The 16,308-nt window shown below is 48.4% G+C and overlaps 1 protein-coding gene across 1 annotated transcript in view; it reads right to left on the bottom strand.

Moving 5' to 3' along the window:
• The window catches only part of LOC143997264 (NXPE family member 1-like), a 230,592-nt gene extending 225,277 nt beyond the window's left edge, over positions 1–5,315 (bottom strand). The window contains exon 1 of the mRNA XM_077492803.1: positions 5,221–5,315. Within this exon, the coding sequence (XP_077348929.1) occupies positions 5,221–5,313 (93 nt within the window). The 5' untranslated portion in view covers positions 5,314–5,315. The remainder of the gene's footprint in view (positions 1–5,220) is intronic.
• Between the last annotated feature and the right edge of the window lie 10,993 nt (positions 5,316–16,308).

The following is a 16,308-nucleotide window of genomic DNA, read 5'->3' as shown; positions in this document are numbered from 1 at the left end:
CTCATTGCTCTTTCAGTCGAATTCCACGATAGAATGGAAAGCTTGCCAGGCTTGGGAGAGAGACCTTCAAATGAATATCCCTGAGGAAGATTGGGAAAGAATCCTGCTGATCGCACATAAAGGCTCACTGAACGTAAATACTCAAGAAAACAATTTCAAACTTCTATCCAGATGGTATCGGACACCCGATTTAGTTAACAAATTTAATCCGGAGGTCTCAAACAAGTGCTGGAGATGTCTAAAGGACACGGGACACTTTTACACATTTGGTGGACATGCCCAAAAATCCAGTCTTTTTGGACCCAACTGCACAGCATATCCAACACAATTACTAACAGTACTATAGTACATTCCAGCTCACCTGATCCTCCATCACGTACCCATCCCGGGACATATATACAGGAAATCATTGAGTCTACACCTGCTTAACGCCGCCAAGCTCTGTATACCAACTCATTGGGGCTCTATCAATATCCCCTCTACGCGCAAATGACTAAATAGAGTGGCAAAGATAGCTGAAATGGAGGAACTCATCCACATTGCTCGGGACTCCCCACACAAATACGCCCAGACCTGGGACAGATGGACACTTTTCCGAGATCACAGAAGCACTTGCCCCCCGGATGGCCCAACTAGCTAAACACCCTTCACATTGGTTTTTGCTCGACTTTAAATAATACCCTTTATCGAATGTCACTTTATATATCCACTCTATGCTTAAATGGCGTGGGGGAGCCCGGAGAGATGATCCCCCCCCCTACACCCCTGCCACCCCCCTTCTCCCTCTAATGCCCCCTCCTTACCCTCCTCCCTATCGCCCATCCTTTTTTCCCTTGCCCATAGTCTCACCCCCCTATATACACCCCACCTTGCCAAACAAACAAATACAGACACCCCAGACTTATTGAGGGCCGACTGGCGTCCCCCAGCCTGACAACCACACCCCTTGCCCCTTACATCTTGTTCCCAACTGATGGTACCCCCTTAACACCACTATTTTCATAAACAACCCCCGGCGGACCGATCGACACTCATTACCAACATGATCTATCTGAGACACAAATAATGATCTTTGGGAGATATATCCTCCCGACAACTATAACCTTAGCTCACCAAAGGATCTCAGCACATGGGATACTCCCATACGGGGGCAGTTGTTTCATGTTAAAGATAGTGATGTAAAAGCAAGAATGGTTTTTGATCAGAGCTTTCTCTGTTATCTGTAGTTAAAATATATCTATTGTATACATTTTGTACATTACGTATTACCTGTTACTGTATTGTCCTGAAAAATCAATAACATCTTTATGGAAAAAAAAAAAAAAAAGAAATGTAATTTTGCTCTCAGACTGAAACAAGCGCCACTTCACAGGCATACTATAGACATCCCCAGGGTAGGAAATTTAACCACTAGGGATCCGCGCTATAGCCGAATGACGGCTACAGCGCAGACCTGCTTTGCCGGGATGACGTCTATTGACGTCGTCCCGTGCACGAGCGGCCTGAGCGCCCTGTGATCAGCGAGTGTCTATGAGACTCGCCTGATCACGGATCGAAGCAAGGGGTCGATCCCGACCCCTTACCACGTGATCAGCTGTCAGCCAATGACAGCTGATCATGTGACACAACAGAGCCGGTAACCGGCGGCTGTGATCGGGACATCAGTCCCGATCACGGCCAGCTTATCAGTGCCCACCTGCCCCCTTCCAGTGCCACCCAAATAATAAAAAAGTGCCCCCCATCAGTGCCACCCATCAGTGCCCACATTGCCACCCATCGGTGCCCACAGTGCCACCCATCAGTACCCACAGTGCCACCTATCAGTGCCCACAATCTGCCTCAACAACAGTGCTACACCCCAGTGCCACATATCCATGCCCATCAGTGTCATCTACCAGTGCCCATCAGTGCCACCCATCAGTGCCCAGCAGTGCCACCTATCAGAGCCACCTATCAGTGCCCATCAGTCCCATCTATCAGTGGTACCTATCAGTGCCCATTAGTGCCACCCATCCGTGCCACCCATCCGTGCCACCTATCAGTGCCATCTTATCTATGCCCATCTTTGCCCATCAGTGCCGCCTTATCTGTGCCCATCAGTACTGCCTTATCTGTGCCTATCGTGCCACCTTATCTGTGCCTATTAGTGCCGCCTTAACTATGCCTATCAGTGCCCACCAGTGCAGCCTATCAGTGCCCACCAGTGCAGCCTATCAGTGCCCACCAGTGCCGCCTCATCAGCGCATTTCAATGAAGGAGAAAAATTACCTGTTTACAAAATTTTATAACAAACTATGAAACATGATTTTTTTATTTTTTTTGTTTGTTTAGCAAAAAATAAAACTCCCAGCTGTAATTAAATAACACCAAAAGAAAGCTCTATTTGTGGGAGAAAAATGATAACAATTTCATTTGGGTACAGTGTTGTATGGCCACGCAATTGTCATTCAAAGTGCATCAGCGCTGAAAGCTGAAAAATGGTCTGGGCAGGAGGGGGGTTTAAGTGCCCAGTAAGCAAGTGGTTAAAGGAATATTACACTTTTATTGTTTCACTTTAAGCATGATTAAAATCACTGCTCCTGAACAAACGTCCCTTTTTAAAACTTTTTTTTGCATTGATACTGGGGGCAGGACCTAGGTTCCCTTTTTATGACAATAACTGGCATATTAACCTTTAAAATTAGCACTTTTGATTTCTCCCATAGACTTTTAAAGGGTGTTCCGCGGCTTTCGAATTTGCTGCAAACAGACCAAATTGTTTGCTATTCGGCGAACAGGCAAACAGCCAATGTTCAAGATGAACTCATGTTCGACCCGAACATAAAGCCCATCCCTACTCTGCACCCGACTGACAATTGCTCTGTGATCTGCTTTGAACTCCCACTTCAGCCTTTCATTTGAACTATTACCAATTCTGTTATTTCCTTCTGACTATCTCTGTGCTCCCTTATTCTGCTTTTTTCCGTGTCCTGCGACTTCACACCTGCCTCCAACTTGGTAGTCAGCTGCTCATCTACTACTTACTTTGGCCTGTGCCCTTACCAGCCTGCTGTCTACCACTGCTGCAGTCAGTGTTGATCCTGACCTCCCTGGGGCCCTAACCAAAATTCTGCTAAGGGGTCCTCTACCTGACCCGTGATTCCGTGAGCTATGTAAACCATTTGCCATTGCCACACAGTCACACCTGACACTTCAGTGCTCCCAATACAATCCTCCCTCCTTTAAACAAAACAGTCAAAGAATAAGTACAACAATATAGAACAGACATGTATATAATATACATTTGTGTGTGTGTATATATATATATATATATATATATATATATATATATATATAATCATTACATATTTGAGTGCGGATCCCCCACTTACATCAGGGCCCCAGAGAGCCCCTCCTTACATCAGGATCCCAAGAGAGCCTCCCCTTACATCAGGGTCCCCAGAGAACCCCCCTTAAATCAGTGTCCTCAGAGAGTCTCCCCCTACATCATTTACATCAGAGTTCCCCCTTGCATTGTAAGGTGGAATCCTGCAGACTATGATGTAAAGGGGAACTCTGGGAATGTGGGGAGGACTTTGGTGACCAGAGAAAGAAAACACTAAGATAAGGGGGTTTACTGATATAAGGGGGAAACCTTTATATCAGTGCCCCCTTACAATATTGTATTGACTCCCCTTCAGACTGGCTTGGCGGCGCTGTCACTCTCAGGTGCACCATGCAGGGCTCAGTCAGTCGGCTCCAGCTTTGTGGCTCTGGTTTTATCCCATAGTTTCCTCTCCACAGTCCATACATGTCTGACTTCTACCATGACCCCCATCCTGGCGGCACTCCCACTCTTGACTCCTCTCCAGATGTGATATAAGACAAGAGATGGTCAGAGGCTGAGGATGGTACAGGGGAGGTCAGAGGCTGAGGATGGTATAGTGGAGGTCAGAGGCTGAGGATGGTACAGGGGAGGCCAGAGATTGAGGATGGTACAGGGGAGGTCAGAGGCTTAGGATGGAACAGGGGAGGTCAGAGGCTGCAGATGGTACAGGGGAGGTCAGAGGCTGCGGATGGTACAGGAGAGGTCAGAGGCTGCGGATGGTACGGGAGAGCTCAGAGGTTGTGGATGGTACAGGAGAGGTCAGAGGCTGCGGATGGTACAGGAGAGGTCAGAGGCTGCAGATGGTACAAGGGAGGTCAGAGGCTGTGGATGGTACAGGAGAGGTCAGAGGCTGCGGATGGTACAGGAGAGGTCAGAGGTTGTGGATAGTACAGGAGAGTTCAGAGGCTGCAGATGGTACAGGAGAGGTCAGAGGCTGCAGATGGTACAGGGGAGGCCAGAGGCTGCGGAGGGGACAGGAGGTCAGAGGCTGCGGGGGGGCTGGCAACAGGAGAGGTCAGAGGCTGTGGGGGGGGGCAGGAGATCAGAGGCTGCAGGGGGGACAGGAGGTCAAAGGCTGCAGGGGGTGACAGGAGGTCAGAGGTTGCAGGGGGGAACAGGAGGTCAGAGGCTGCGGGGGGGGACAGGAGGTCAGAGGCTGCGGGGGGACAGGAATAATAAGAAAAATTGCAGAGCGTGTACAGGCTTTCCAGTACACGGCTAACTTCGGAACAACGCTGGCGCCTGTGCAGTTGCATGTAGGCCGGGCCCCACAACCATTTTTTTTTTCAAGCGCCGCTGCCCTCACACCAGCAGCGGCCCCAGGGGCAGCCAGGTGGCCTGCCCGGCCCTGAGCACAGCCGATCCGCCCTTGGGGGCACTCCAGAGCGACGGGGCCTTACGCAGCTTGCGTAGTGAGCGTATAGGGCGGATCGGCTCTGGCTGCAGTTGCTGTGTGATGGTTTAATCTATACATACATCGACAGTGCCACATCATCCCTTTAATCCAGGACACATATTAATTACACAGGTTCTGAGGATGATTTAATGCAGATAAGGCACCAAGTGAGTTTAATTAACACCTTAATCAGCCACAAAACCTGTGTAATTAATATGCGACCTGGATTAAAGGGATGACGTGGCAACCCTATTAAAAACCAGCAAATCAAAGTCTAAAATTAACAAACATGTCTAATATACATTTATACACCTACTGTGATTGGGACCTTATGAATGACCGTAGAAGGTTTAGTCTAGTGAAATCATGGCTATAGTAATGTATACAGCAGATAATGTGCCGAGGTAATAATTATTTAAAAAAAGAAAAAAAGAAATTATCAGTTTCGTAATGTTACCTTTTTCGTTTTTTGATTGTAAATAAGGCTTAAGAGAAGACAAAATACAATAACCATAATTAGTAGACTCTTATATGTTAGTACAACTGCCATTCTATCTGCTGGAAGAGAAAAAAAAAAGAAGGATTTGCGTGTTAAAAATGATATACATGCATTTCTATATTGAAACAGCAAAGGAAATATACAAAAAACACTTACAATGTTCTTGGTTTCCGGTGTTCTGTGAAGTAGTCAATGTCTTTATGACATGTAGAGTCAGGTACAGAGCAGTAATTAACCTGTTACAATTTCCAGCAAAGGGCGTATACTCAACTCACAAAAACAGATAAATATAAATAGCCTTAAAGCAGTATTCCGGCAGAAATTATACCTTTTTAGATGAAAAATACTCCTATGATACACAAGCTTCATGTACTCTAGTAAAGTTATGCTGTATACTAAAGTCCGTTTTGTATTTTTGCACCATTGCTTTCTTACTTATAAACAAATAAACTTCCAGCAGACCACCATCTCCTGTGTGGGCATCGATCTGAAGCCAGCAGGGGAGGGCTGGCAGCTTTAGTCCTGGGAGACAAGTCCAATCAAGTGGCCCATAGAGCCAGTGGTGGCAAAGTGATGGATCAGGGAAAACGGTCTAATGCCGTGTACACACTATCGGAATTCTTGTCGGAAAAAGCTCTGATGGTTTTCCCCATGGAATTCTGCTCAAGCTGTCTTGCCTACACACGGTCACACCAAATTCCGATCGTTTATAACGCGTTTACAACACGTACGACAGGACTAGAAAAAGGAAGTTCAATAGCCAGTAGCCAATAGCTTCTGTCTCGTAGTTGAATCTGAGCATGCGTGATTTTTGGCGTGTCGGAATTGCATACACACGATCGGAAAATTGAGAACATGCTATCAATTTTTGGCTGGGGGAAATTCGGACAGCTAAATTCCGATGGAGCATGAAAAGCTCTCAACGGTCTTTTTCTGGCCAGAATTCCAATCGTGTGTACGCGGCATAAGGTTTTTACATTATCACAAAGGTGGGGTAAGGGCAGGGAGGACGTGGGCCTCCAGGGCCCCTTGGGGACTTTTACCACCATGGCCTCCAGGAACTAAAGTGCAAACAGGTCTCTGTATGAATCCCTCAGAGCTGAGGACCTGCCCCCCCTGCAACTAGTGAAGAACTACAAGTCCAAGCATTAACACCTGAGATCTAAGGATGGGACCCCCCCCCCAGTTAGTTACGGAGTACAAGTCCTAGCATGAACCCCTGAGATCTAAGGATGTGACCCCCTTAGATCTCACGGATTCATACTGTTACCTGTAGTTCTTCACTAGTGGGGGGGGGGGGGGTGACACATCCTGAGTGCTGAGGGGTTCATGCTGGGACCTGCAGTCCTTCACTTTGGGGGTCACATCCTCAAAAGTGAAGGACTACAACAAGTCCCAGCTGTGACCTGTAGTACTTCACTAGTTGAAGGGCCGGGAGACACATCCTCAACTCTGAGGGGTTTAAGCTGGGACAGTGGGACCTGTAGTCCTTCACTTGTTGGGGAGGGGTGCAGGGGTGTGTGACACATTCAGAGCTCTGAAGGGTTCATGCTGGGACATGTAGTCCTTCACTTTTGGAGTGTCACATCCCCAAAAGTAAGGACTGCAAGTCCCAGCATGACCCCTGGCTGAGATCTAAGGATGTGACCACCCCCTCTGCTGCCAGCTCATACTCCCATGACACACATGCTCCACATTACACATATGTTCTAATTCATTCACTGCTCCCGACCTCACCTCAGGCAGGTTGACCCTGGAGAGGTGCCAGTTGCCTTCCATCAGGCAGGCTCTGAGGTGCGTGCCGATGCACAGGAGAAGATGAAGGGAGGAAGTGGGTGGAGCCAAACAGTAATAGGCGTGGAGGAGGCAGAAGATCCTCCTCTGCTCTGAATGCTGCGGCCTCAGCCTCGATTTCCTCCTTGGGATCATGACATCGCTGGTTGCTAGACGCCAGGCGATCCTAGCAATCAGTGCAGACAATAGAGGCCAGCAGTGGAACAAATGGGTCTTGGCCGGTGTAGTGTCATATTTTGCTGCCTATCACAGGATGCTGCGGAAGTGACGTTGCCGCCAGAAATTGCGTACTGCGCATGCGCGATGCGTTCCAAACACTCGCGCCGTGCGTTCCAACATAGTTTCGGCAATACAGTTCAGCGAAACCATCACATAATGTTACGGAAGTGATGTTAAACACAACACAAACACTGGGCCGTGCGTTACAACACTAATACTTCCCTTGTTACCTAGTGTCATTATTTACCAACCATGCTGAGCTACGTGCCGTGTTAGGTTTTGCATTGCTGGGACTTGTAGTGCCTATCCTGAGCTACATGCTTCAATGTTCAGTGTCCTCATCCTTATCCCCGAGCTTCAATGTTCAGTGTCCTCATCCCTATCCGCGAGCTTCAATGTTCAGTGTCCTCATCCATATCCGCCTGCTTCAATGTTCAGTGTCCTCATCCTTATCCCCGTGCTTCAATGTTCAGTGCCTCATCCTTATCCCCGAGCTTCAATGTTCAGTGTCCTCATCCTTATCCCCGAGCTTCAATGTTCAGTGTCCTCATCCCTATCCGCGAGCTTCAATGTTCAGTGTCCTCATCCCTATCCCCCTGCTTCAATGTTCAGTGTCCTCATCCTTATCCCCGTGCTTCAATGTTCAGTGTCCTCATCCTTATCCCTGTGTTTCAATGTTCAGTGTCCTTATCCCTATCCCTGTGCTTCAATGTTCAGTGTCCTCATCCCTATCCCTGTGCTTCAATGTTCAGTGCCTCATCCTTATTCCCGAGCTTCAATGTTCAGTGTCCTCATCCCTATCCCCGAGCTTCAATGTTCAGTGTCCTCATCCTTATCCCCGAGCTTCAATGTTCAGTGTCCTCATCCTTATCCCCGTGCTTCAATGTTCAGTGTCCTCATCCTTATCCCTGTGCTTCAATGTTCAGTGTCCTCATCCTTATCCCTGTGCTTCAATGTTCAGTGTCCTCATCCCTATCCCTGTTCTTCAATGTTCAGTGTCCTCATCCTTATCCCTGTGCTTCAATGTTCAGTGGCTCATCCTTATCCCCGAGCTACAATGTTCAGTGTCCTCATCCTTATCCCCGAGCTTCAATGTTCAGTGTCCTCATCCCTATCCGCGAGCTTCAATGTTCTGTGTCCTCATCCCTATCCCCCTGCTTCAATGTTCAGTGTCCTCATCCTTATCCCCATGCTTCAATGTTCAGTGTCCTCATCCTTATCCCTGTGCTTCAATGTTCAGTGTCCTCATCCCTATCCCTGTGCTTCAATGTTCAGTGTCCTCATCCCTATCCATGTGCTTCAATGTTCAGTGCCTTATCCTTATCCCCGAGCTTCAATGTTCAGTGTCCTCATCCCTATCCTGAGCTTCAATGTTCAGTGTCCTCATCCTTATCCCCGAGCTTCAATGTTCAGTGTCCTCATCCCTATCCCTGTGCTTCAATGTTCAGTGTCCTCATCCTTATCCCCGAGCTTCAATGTTCAGTGTCCTCATCCTTATCCCCGAGCTTCAATGTTCAGTGTCCTCATCCTTATCCCCGAGCTTCAATGTTCAGTGTCCTCATCCCTATCCCCGAGCTTCAATGTTCAGTGTCCTCATCCTTATCCCCATGCTTCAATGTTCAGTGTCCTCATCCCTATCCCCAGGCTTCAATGTTCACTGTCCTCATCCTTATCCCCATGCTTCAATGTTCAGTGTCCTCATCCCTATCCGCGAGCTTCAATGTTCAGTGTCCTCATCCCTATCCCCGAGCTTCAATGTTCAGTGTCCTCATCCTTATCCCCGAGCTTCAATGTTCAGTGTCCTCATCCCTATCCCCGAGCTTCAATGTTCAGTGCCTCATCCTTATCCCCGAGCTTCAATGTTCAGTGTCCTCATCCTTATCCCCGTGCTTCAATGTTCAGTGTCCTCATCCCTAACCCCGAGCTTCAATGTTCAGTGTCCTCATCCTTATCCCCATGCTTCAATGTTCAGTGTCCTCATCGAAGCAGGGGGATAAGGAGGAGGACACTGAACATTGAAGCACAGGGATAAGGATGAGGACACTGAACATTGAAGCACGGGGATAAGGATGAGGCACTGAACATTGAAGCACGGGGATAAGGATGAGGACACTGAACATTGAAGCTCGGGGATAAGGATGAGGACACTGAACATTGAAGCACAGGGATAAGGATGAGAACACTGAACATTGAAGCACGGGGATAAGGATGAGGACACTGAACATTGAAGCACGGGGATAAGGATGAGGACACTGAACATTGAAGCACAGGGATAGGGATGAGGACACTGAACATTGAAGCTCACGGATAGGGATGAGGACACTGAACATTGAAGCTTGGGGATAAGGATGAGGACACCGAACATTGAAGCTCGGGGATAAGGATGAGGCACTGAACATTGAAGCACAGGGATAAGGATGAGGACACTGAACATTGAAGCATAGGGATGAGGACACTGAACATTGAAGCACAGGGATAAGGATGAGGACACTGAACATTGAAGCACAGGGATAAGGATGAGGACACTGAACATTGAAGCACAGGGATAGGGATGAGGACACTGAACATTGAAGCTCGCGGATAGGGATGAGGACACTGAACATTGAAGCTCGGGGATAAGGATGAGGACACTGAACATTGAAGCTCTGGGATAAGGATGAGGCACTGAACATTGAAGCACGGGGATAAGGATGAGGACACTGAACATTGAAGCAGGGGGATAGGGATGAGGACACTGAACATTGAAGCTTGCGGATAGGGATGAGGACACTGAACATTGAAGCTCGGGGATAAGGATGAGGCACTGAACATTGAAGCACGGGGATAAGGATGAGGACACTGAACATTGAAGCAGGGGGATAGGGATGAGGACACTGAACATTGAAGCTCGGGGATAAGGATGAGACACTGAACATTGAAGCTCGGGGATAAGGATGAGGACACTGAACATTGACGCAGGGGGATAGGGATGAGGACACTGAACATTGAAGCTCGCGGATAGGGATGAGGACACTGAACATTGAAGCTCGGGGATAGGGATGAGGACACTGAACATTGAAGCATGTAGCTCAGGATAGGCACTACAAGTCCCAGCAATGCAAAACCTAACACGGCACGTAGCTCAGCATGGTTGGTAAATAATGATACTAGGTAACAAGGGAAGTATTAGTGTTGTAACGCACGGCCCAGTGTTTGTGTTGTCTGTAACGTCACTTCCGTAACATTATGTGATGGTTTCGCTGAACTGTATTGCCGAAACTATGTTGGAACTCACGGCGCGAGTGTTTGGAACGCATCGCGCATGCGCAGTACGCAATTTCTGGCGGCAACGTCACTTCCGCAGCATCCTGTGATAGGCAGCAAAATATGACACTACACCGGCCAGGTCAATCTGTAAGTAAAGCTATGCCACAGAGAGAGAGACCTCGCTCCACATTTCCCTACACAGAGAAAAACCACGCTCCAAATTTCCTTACACAGAGAGACTGCTCCAAATTGTCCGCACAGAGAGACCACTCCTCAAGAAAATTTGATTCCCATATCAACATAGTAAAGCCTTGTACACAACACTATTTTTTTTTTCCTTCACTCAAGTGAGTTGAATGAAAAAAAAAAACAGACAGCTGTTTGGAGCTGCTGTACTGAGGATCTGATGCTAGTACAGCTATTCCCCCTGCTGTTCTTTTGTGTTCTGACAGGGGGACTGCCCTCTGACAGTTCACTCCGGTCAGTGCTTGCAGCCAGCAGTGATTGGAAAAAAAAAAAGACAGGCTGGCTGTATTGAAGTCAATCGATAGATCAACTTCAGTACAGCCAGCTTGTCCACACATGGATAGAAATCCAGTTGGTTTATCAGAAATGGTGATCTGTTATAGTGGCTTACATCCGTTTGTCTCTGTGTTTAACAAAATCCTAAAATCGTCTGTAAAGTACTCCACTTGGGTGTAGAAATTCACTTTGAACTCCACCTTATTTCCATAGCCTCATTGTATATAGCTCAGTGTCAGGGTATATAGCTCACACCATCCAAACACCAACCCCCTGGCAAGCGGCGCGGGACTAACAACTCCCACCCCCTCATGCTGCCAGTATGTCGGAACCTACCCGATCCAGGCCTGGGGCTGTGGTGTCCTCTCCTTCATTTATGCAGGCAGTGGCTCCAGTGTCCGCCTCCTCTCTGTTGCTCCAAAGCGCTAGGCATTCAATAGGATCACCTGATGCTTTGGCCAATTGGGAAACTGCTTTCACCCCCACCTGATTGGCGAGGAGGAATGTTAGTGTGAAAATAGCGAAAATTCACTCGCTATGGTCACACAATTGGGTGGGATCAGGACGCACTCTCTGTGCCCTGAGTCCACCCTATTTTGAAACCTAATAGAACCTCTGGCTCTAGTCAGGTGCTTAAAAAAAAGCCCATTGAAATCCATGCACCTGGCATCCTGAAAGGGGTCGAGTGCATGGGTGGATGGCGGCAGCAGGGATTTGAGGGGCTGTGCTCACAATGCACTGGCTGCCACATTTGTATCATTGCCCAACACAGCAGATCGGGGGGTCTGCGACAGGTAACCTGTGGTTGACCATGTTGCTGCTTCCAGGAAAGGGTCACCACCTAGCTCAGCTGCAGTGTCTTCCCAGCAGGAAAAAGGGAAATAATTGTTCCCTCTCAGGCTCCCTTCAACTCATACTCACTGCTTCATGATCCCGTCTTATCTCCCTCGATCTTCTTTGCAGCCTCCTGGTTAGTGATGGACGAACGTTTCGCCCGGCGGTCGTTTCGCGGCGAATTTACGACATTCGCGGTCCGCACGTTCGAACGCCTTTTTCCGTCGTTCGCCGCGGCGGACTTACGTGTTTAATGTATACAAGAACTTTAACCTTGGTGACACGTTTATCATGTGATACAGGACAGCCAATTGAGACATGACAGCACATGGACACTTGGACATTCCCCCTAACCTATAAATACACCCGATCCGGTGGCCATTTTACATTCTTTCTTCTGTTACGATAGGGACAGGTTCCTGTGTGGAGTAGGGAGAGATAAACCACTAGCTATTTGGTACACAAAAGTTCTTTTCAGGACTGGTATAGGTGTTAGGTGTTGATAGGTTTGCTGTGCTGCTGATTCTTGCAGCAGCCTGAGTGTCTTTTGTTAGTTTAGAGAAAGGGAAAGGACGGTGTATGCTACAGGGACAGCCAGATTAGTCTTTCATCATCATCATCATCATCATTAGCTGTTACTATCAAGGTCCACAAAAGAGCTGTTCCAGTAACCACTAATCGTTCTCTTTTTTTGCCAATTTGTATAGGGACAGGAAGGAAGCAGTGTTGTCAGGCAGTGAGGGTAATTTTAAAGACTTGCTGTTATTATTAGTTCCACAAAGGTTCTTTTCAGGACTGGTATCAGTGGTACAGTAATAGGCTTGTACATGTATAATATTCTTTCTTCCAAATATAGAAAGGATATTATACTTGACTGCTGCCCTTCTGCTGCAGTCTGCTAAACATTCACAACTCACTTGTTCCACAAAAGTTCTTATAAGGACTGGTAACTTGGTATAGGGTGCTACGGTACATAGGCTTGAGTGCGGTACAGTCTGCTGTTCTGTAAGGACCGCTATCGGTCCACAATAGATAGGGTTGACGTGCACCACTGCTGACCGCTGCCCTATACTGCAGCAGTCCTTCAGCGGTATAGGGACTGACGTACAGTCTGCTAATCACTAACACACAACCTGCTTGTTCCACAAAAGTTCTTATAAGGACTGGTAACTTGGTATAGGGTGCTACGGTACATAGGCTTGAGTGCGGTACAGTCTGCTGTTCTGTAAGGACCGCTATCGGTCCACAATAGATAGGGTTGACGTGCACCACTGCTGACCGCTGCCCTATACTGCAGCAGTCCTTCAGCGGTATAGGGACTGACGTACAGTCTGCTAATCACTAACACACAACCTGCTTGTTCCACAAAAGTTCTTATAAGGACTGGTAACTTGGTATAGGGTGCTACGGTACATAGGCTTGAGTGCGGTACAGTCTGCTGTTCTGTAAGGACCGCTATCGGTCCACAATAGATAGGGTTGACGTGCACCACTGCTGACCGCTGCCCTATACTGCAGCAGTCCTTCAGCGGTATAGGGACTGACGTACAGTCTGCTAATCACTAACACACAACCTGCTTGTTCCACAAAAGTTCTTATAAGGACTGGTAACTTGGTATAGGGTGCTACGGTACATAGGCTTGAGTGCGGTACAGTCTGCTGTTCTGTAAGGACCGCTATCGGTCCACAATAGATAGGGTTGACGTGCACCACTGCTGACCGCTGCCCTATACTGCAGCAGTCCTTCAGCGGTATAGGGACTGACGTACAGTCTGCTAATCACTAACACACAACCTGCTTGTTCCACAAAAGTTCTTATAAGGACTGGTAACTTGGTATAGGGTGCTACGGTACATAGGCTTGAGTGCGGTACAGTCTGCTGTTCTGTAAGGACCGCTATCGGTCCACAATAGATAGGGTTGACGTGCACCACTGCTGACCGCTGCCCTATACTGCAGCAGTCCTTCAGCGGTATAGGGACTGACGTACAGTCTGCTAATCACTAACACACAACCTGCTTGTTCCACAAAAGTTCTTATAAGGACTGGTAACTTGGTATAGGGTGCTACGGTACATAGGCTTGAGTGCGGTACAGTCTGCTGTTCTGTAAGGACCGCTATCGGTCCACAATAGATAGGGTTGACGTGCACCACTGCTGACCGCTGCCCTATACTGCAGCAGTCCTTCAGCGGTATAGGGACTGACGTACAGTCTGCTAATCACTAACACACAACCTGCTTGTTCCACAAAAGTTCTTATAAGGACTGGTAACTTGGTATAGGGTGCTACGGTACATAGGCTTGAGTGCGGTACAGTCTGCTGTTCTGTAAGGACCGCTATCGGTCCACAATAGATAGGGTTGACGTGCACCACTGCTGACCGCTGCCCTATACTGCAGCAGTCCTTCAGCGGTATAGGGACTGACGTACAGTCTGCTAATCACTAACACACAACCTGCTTGTTCCACAAAAGTTCTTATAAGGACTGGTAACTTGGTATAGGGTGCTACGGTACATAGGCTTGAGTGCGGTACAGTCTGCTGTTCTGTAAGGACCGCTATCGGTCCACAATAGATAGGGTTGACGTGCACCACTGCTGACCGCTGCCCTATACTGCAGCAGTCCTTCAGCGGTATAGGGACTGACGTACAGTCTGCTAATCACTAACACACAACCTGCTTGTTCCACAAAAGTTCTTATAAGGACTGGTAACTTGGTATAGGGTGCTACGGTACATAGGCTTGAGTGCGGTACAGTCTGCTGTTCTGTAAGGACCGCTATCGGTCCACAATAGATAGGGTTGACGTGCACCACTGCTGACTGCTGCCCTATACTGCAGCAGTCCTTCATCGGTATAGGGACTAAGAGTTTTGTCACAGGGTCATTTAAAAAATGACAGGCAGAGGAAGAGGCAGGCCCTTCCGCAGGGGTGGTAGGGGTAGGGCAGGAGCAACAGGCTTGAGCCAAAGTGGGAAGTTGCAGAAGGTGCGTTCAATTACTTTAAAGGATGCACCAGACTTGGTTGAGTGGCTCGCTCAGCCTTACTCTTCTGCACCCTCCTCATCCTCTCGATCTGCACCCTCTTCTTCACTCTCTGCTATGTGCACCCCCAAAGACACTACCACCAACAACACGACCACCACCACCACCACCACATACCTTCCGCTTGAGTCACTGGAATTATTTTCCGATCCATATCAAGAGGACATTTCTGATGCGCAGCCACTCTTGGTATTGGATCAGGAAGAGGAGGTAGCAACAAGCGCTACTCAGCAGTCTGACGACAGTACCCAGATCAGCCCAAGGAGGAGGTTGGTCCCCGGTGTTGCTGCCTACTCCGAGATCTCTACTTATAGCGGTGGGGAAGGTGACGTTGATGATGACGTGTCTAGTGATGTCACGTGGGTGCCCACAAGAGAGGAAGAGGAGGGGAGTTCAGAGGGAGATATGGACCAGCAGATAGGGAGGAGAAGCAGGAATAACTTACATTGCACAGGAGGGACAAAGCAGACTGCAAATGTATCAGGAGCGAGTCATCGACCATGTACGGTCACATCTGGCGCTCCCAGGACACCGGCACATGGCTCCGCAGTGTGGGCTTTTTTTAACGTGTCCGCTGCTGACAATAGCGTTGCCATCTGCAATCTTTGCAGTCAACGCGTTAGTCGCGGTAAGCCCAATACTCACCTAGGGACGACCGCCTTAAGAAGGCACATGAGCAGCCATCACCGAGCCCAGTGGGAGCAACGGAACACACAAAGCCACACTGCAGGCTCTCACCGTCCAGCCTCGTCTTCTACTTCTCCTTCTCCTCTCTCCTCACAATTGTCCTCCACTCCACCTTCCATCACGCCAAGCTCACATTTTTCTGCAAAAAGGCAGGCTTCCGTGGGCCTAATGTTTGAGCGTAAAAAAATGATGACGCCGGATAACCCTCTTGCCCAACGGTTGGCGGCTGGCTTGTCAGAACTCATAGCCCGCCAACTACTGCCATATAAACTGGTGGACTCGGAGGCCTTTCGCAAATTTGTGGCCATTGGAACACCACAATGGAAGGTCCCAGGAAGGAAGTATTTCTCAGAGAAGGGCATCCCAGAGCTATATGGCCATGTTCAGCGGCAAGTGATTGTATCTCTGGCACACAGTGTCGGTGCCAAGATACATCTGACTAGTGATGGCCGAACGGTTCGCCCGGCGGTCGTTTCGCGGCGAATTTCCGACTTTCGCCGTCCGCGGGTTCGAACGCCTTTTTCCGTCGTTCGCCCCGGCGGACTTACGTGTTTAATGTATACAAGAACTTTAACCTTTCGTGACACGTTTATCATGTGTTACAGGACAACCAATTGAGACATGACAGCTCATGGACACTTGGACATTCCCCCTAACCTATAAATACACCCGATCCGGTGGCCATTTTACATTCTTTCTTCTGT

Source organism: Lithobates pipiens, unplaced genomic scaffold (genome assembly GCF_037356315.1).
Source record: "Lithobates pipiens isolate NorthernLeopardFrog02 unplaced genomic scaffold, aLitPip1_a1.2 Scaffold_19, whole genome shotgun sequence".
Taxonomy (NCBI): Eukaryota; Metazoa; Chordata; class Amphibia; order Anura; family Ranidae; genus Lithobates; species Lithobates pipiens.
The sequence above is the reverse complement of the archived record's forward strand: the minus strand, read 5'-3'. Positions and strand labels throughout refer to the sequence as shown.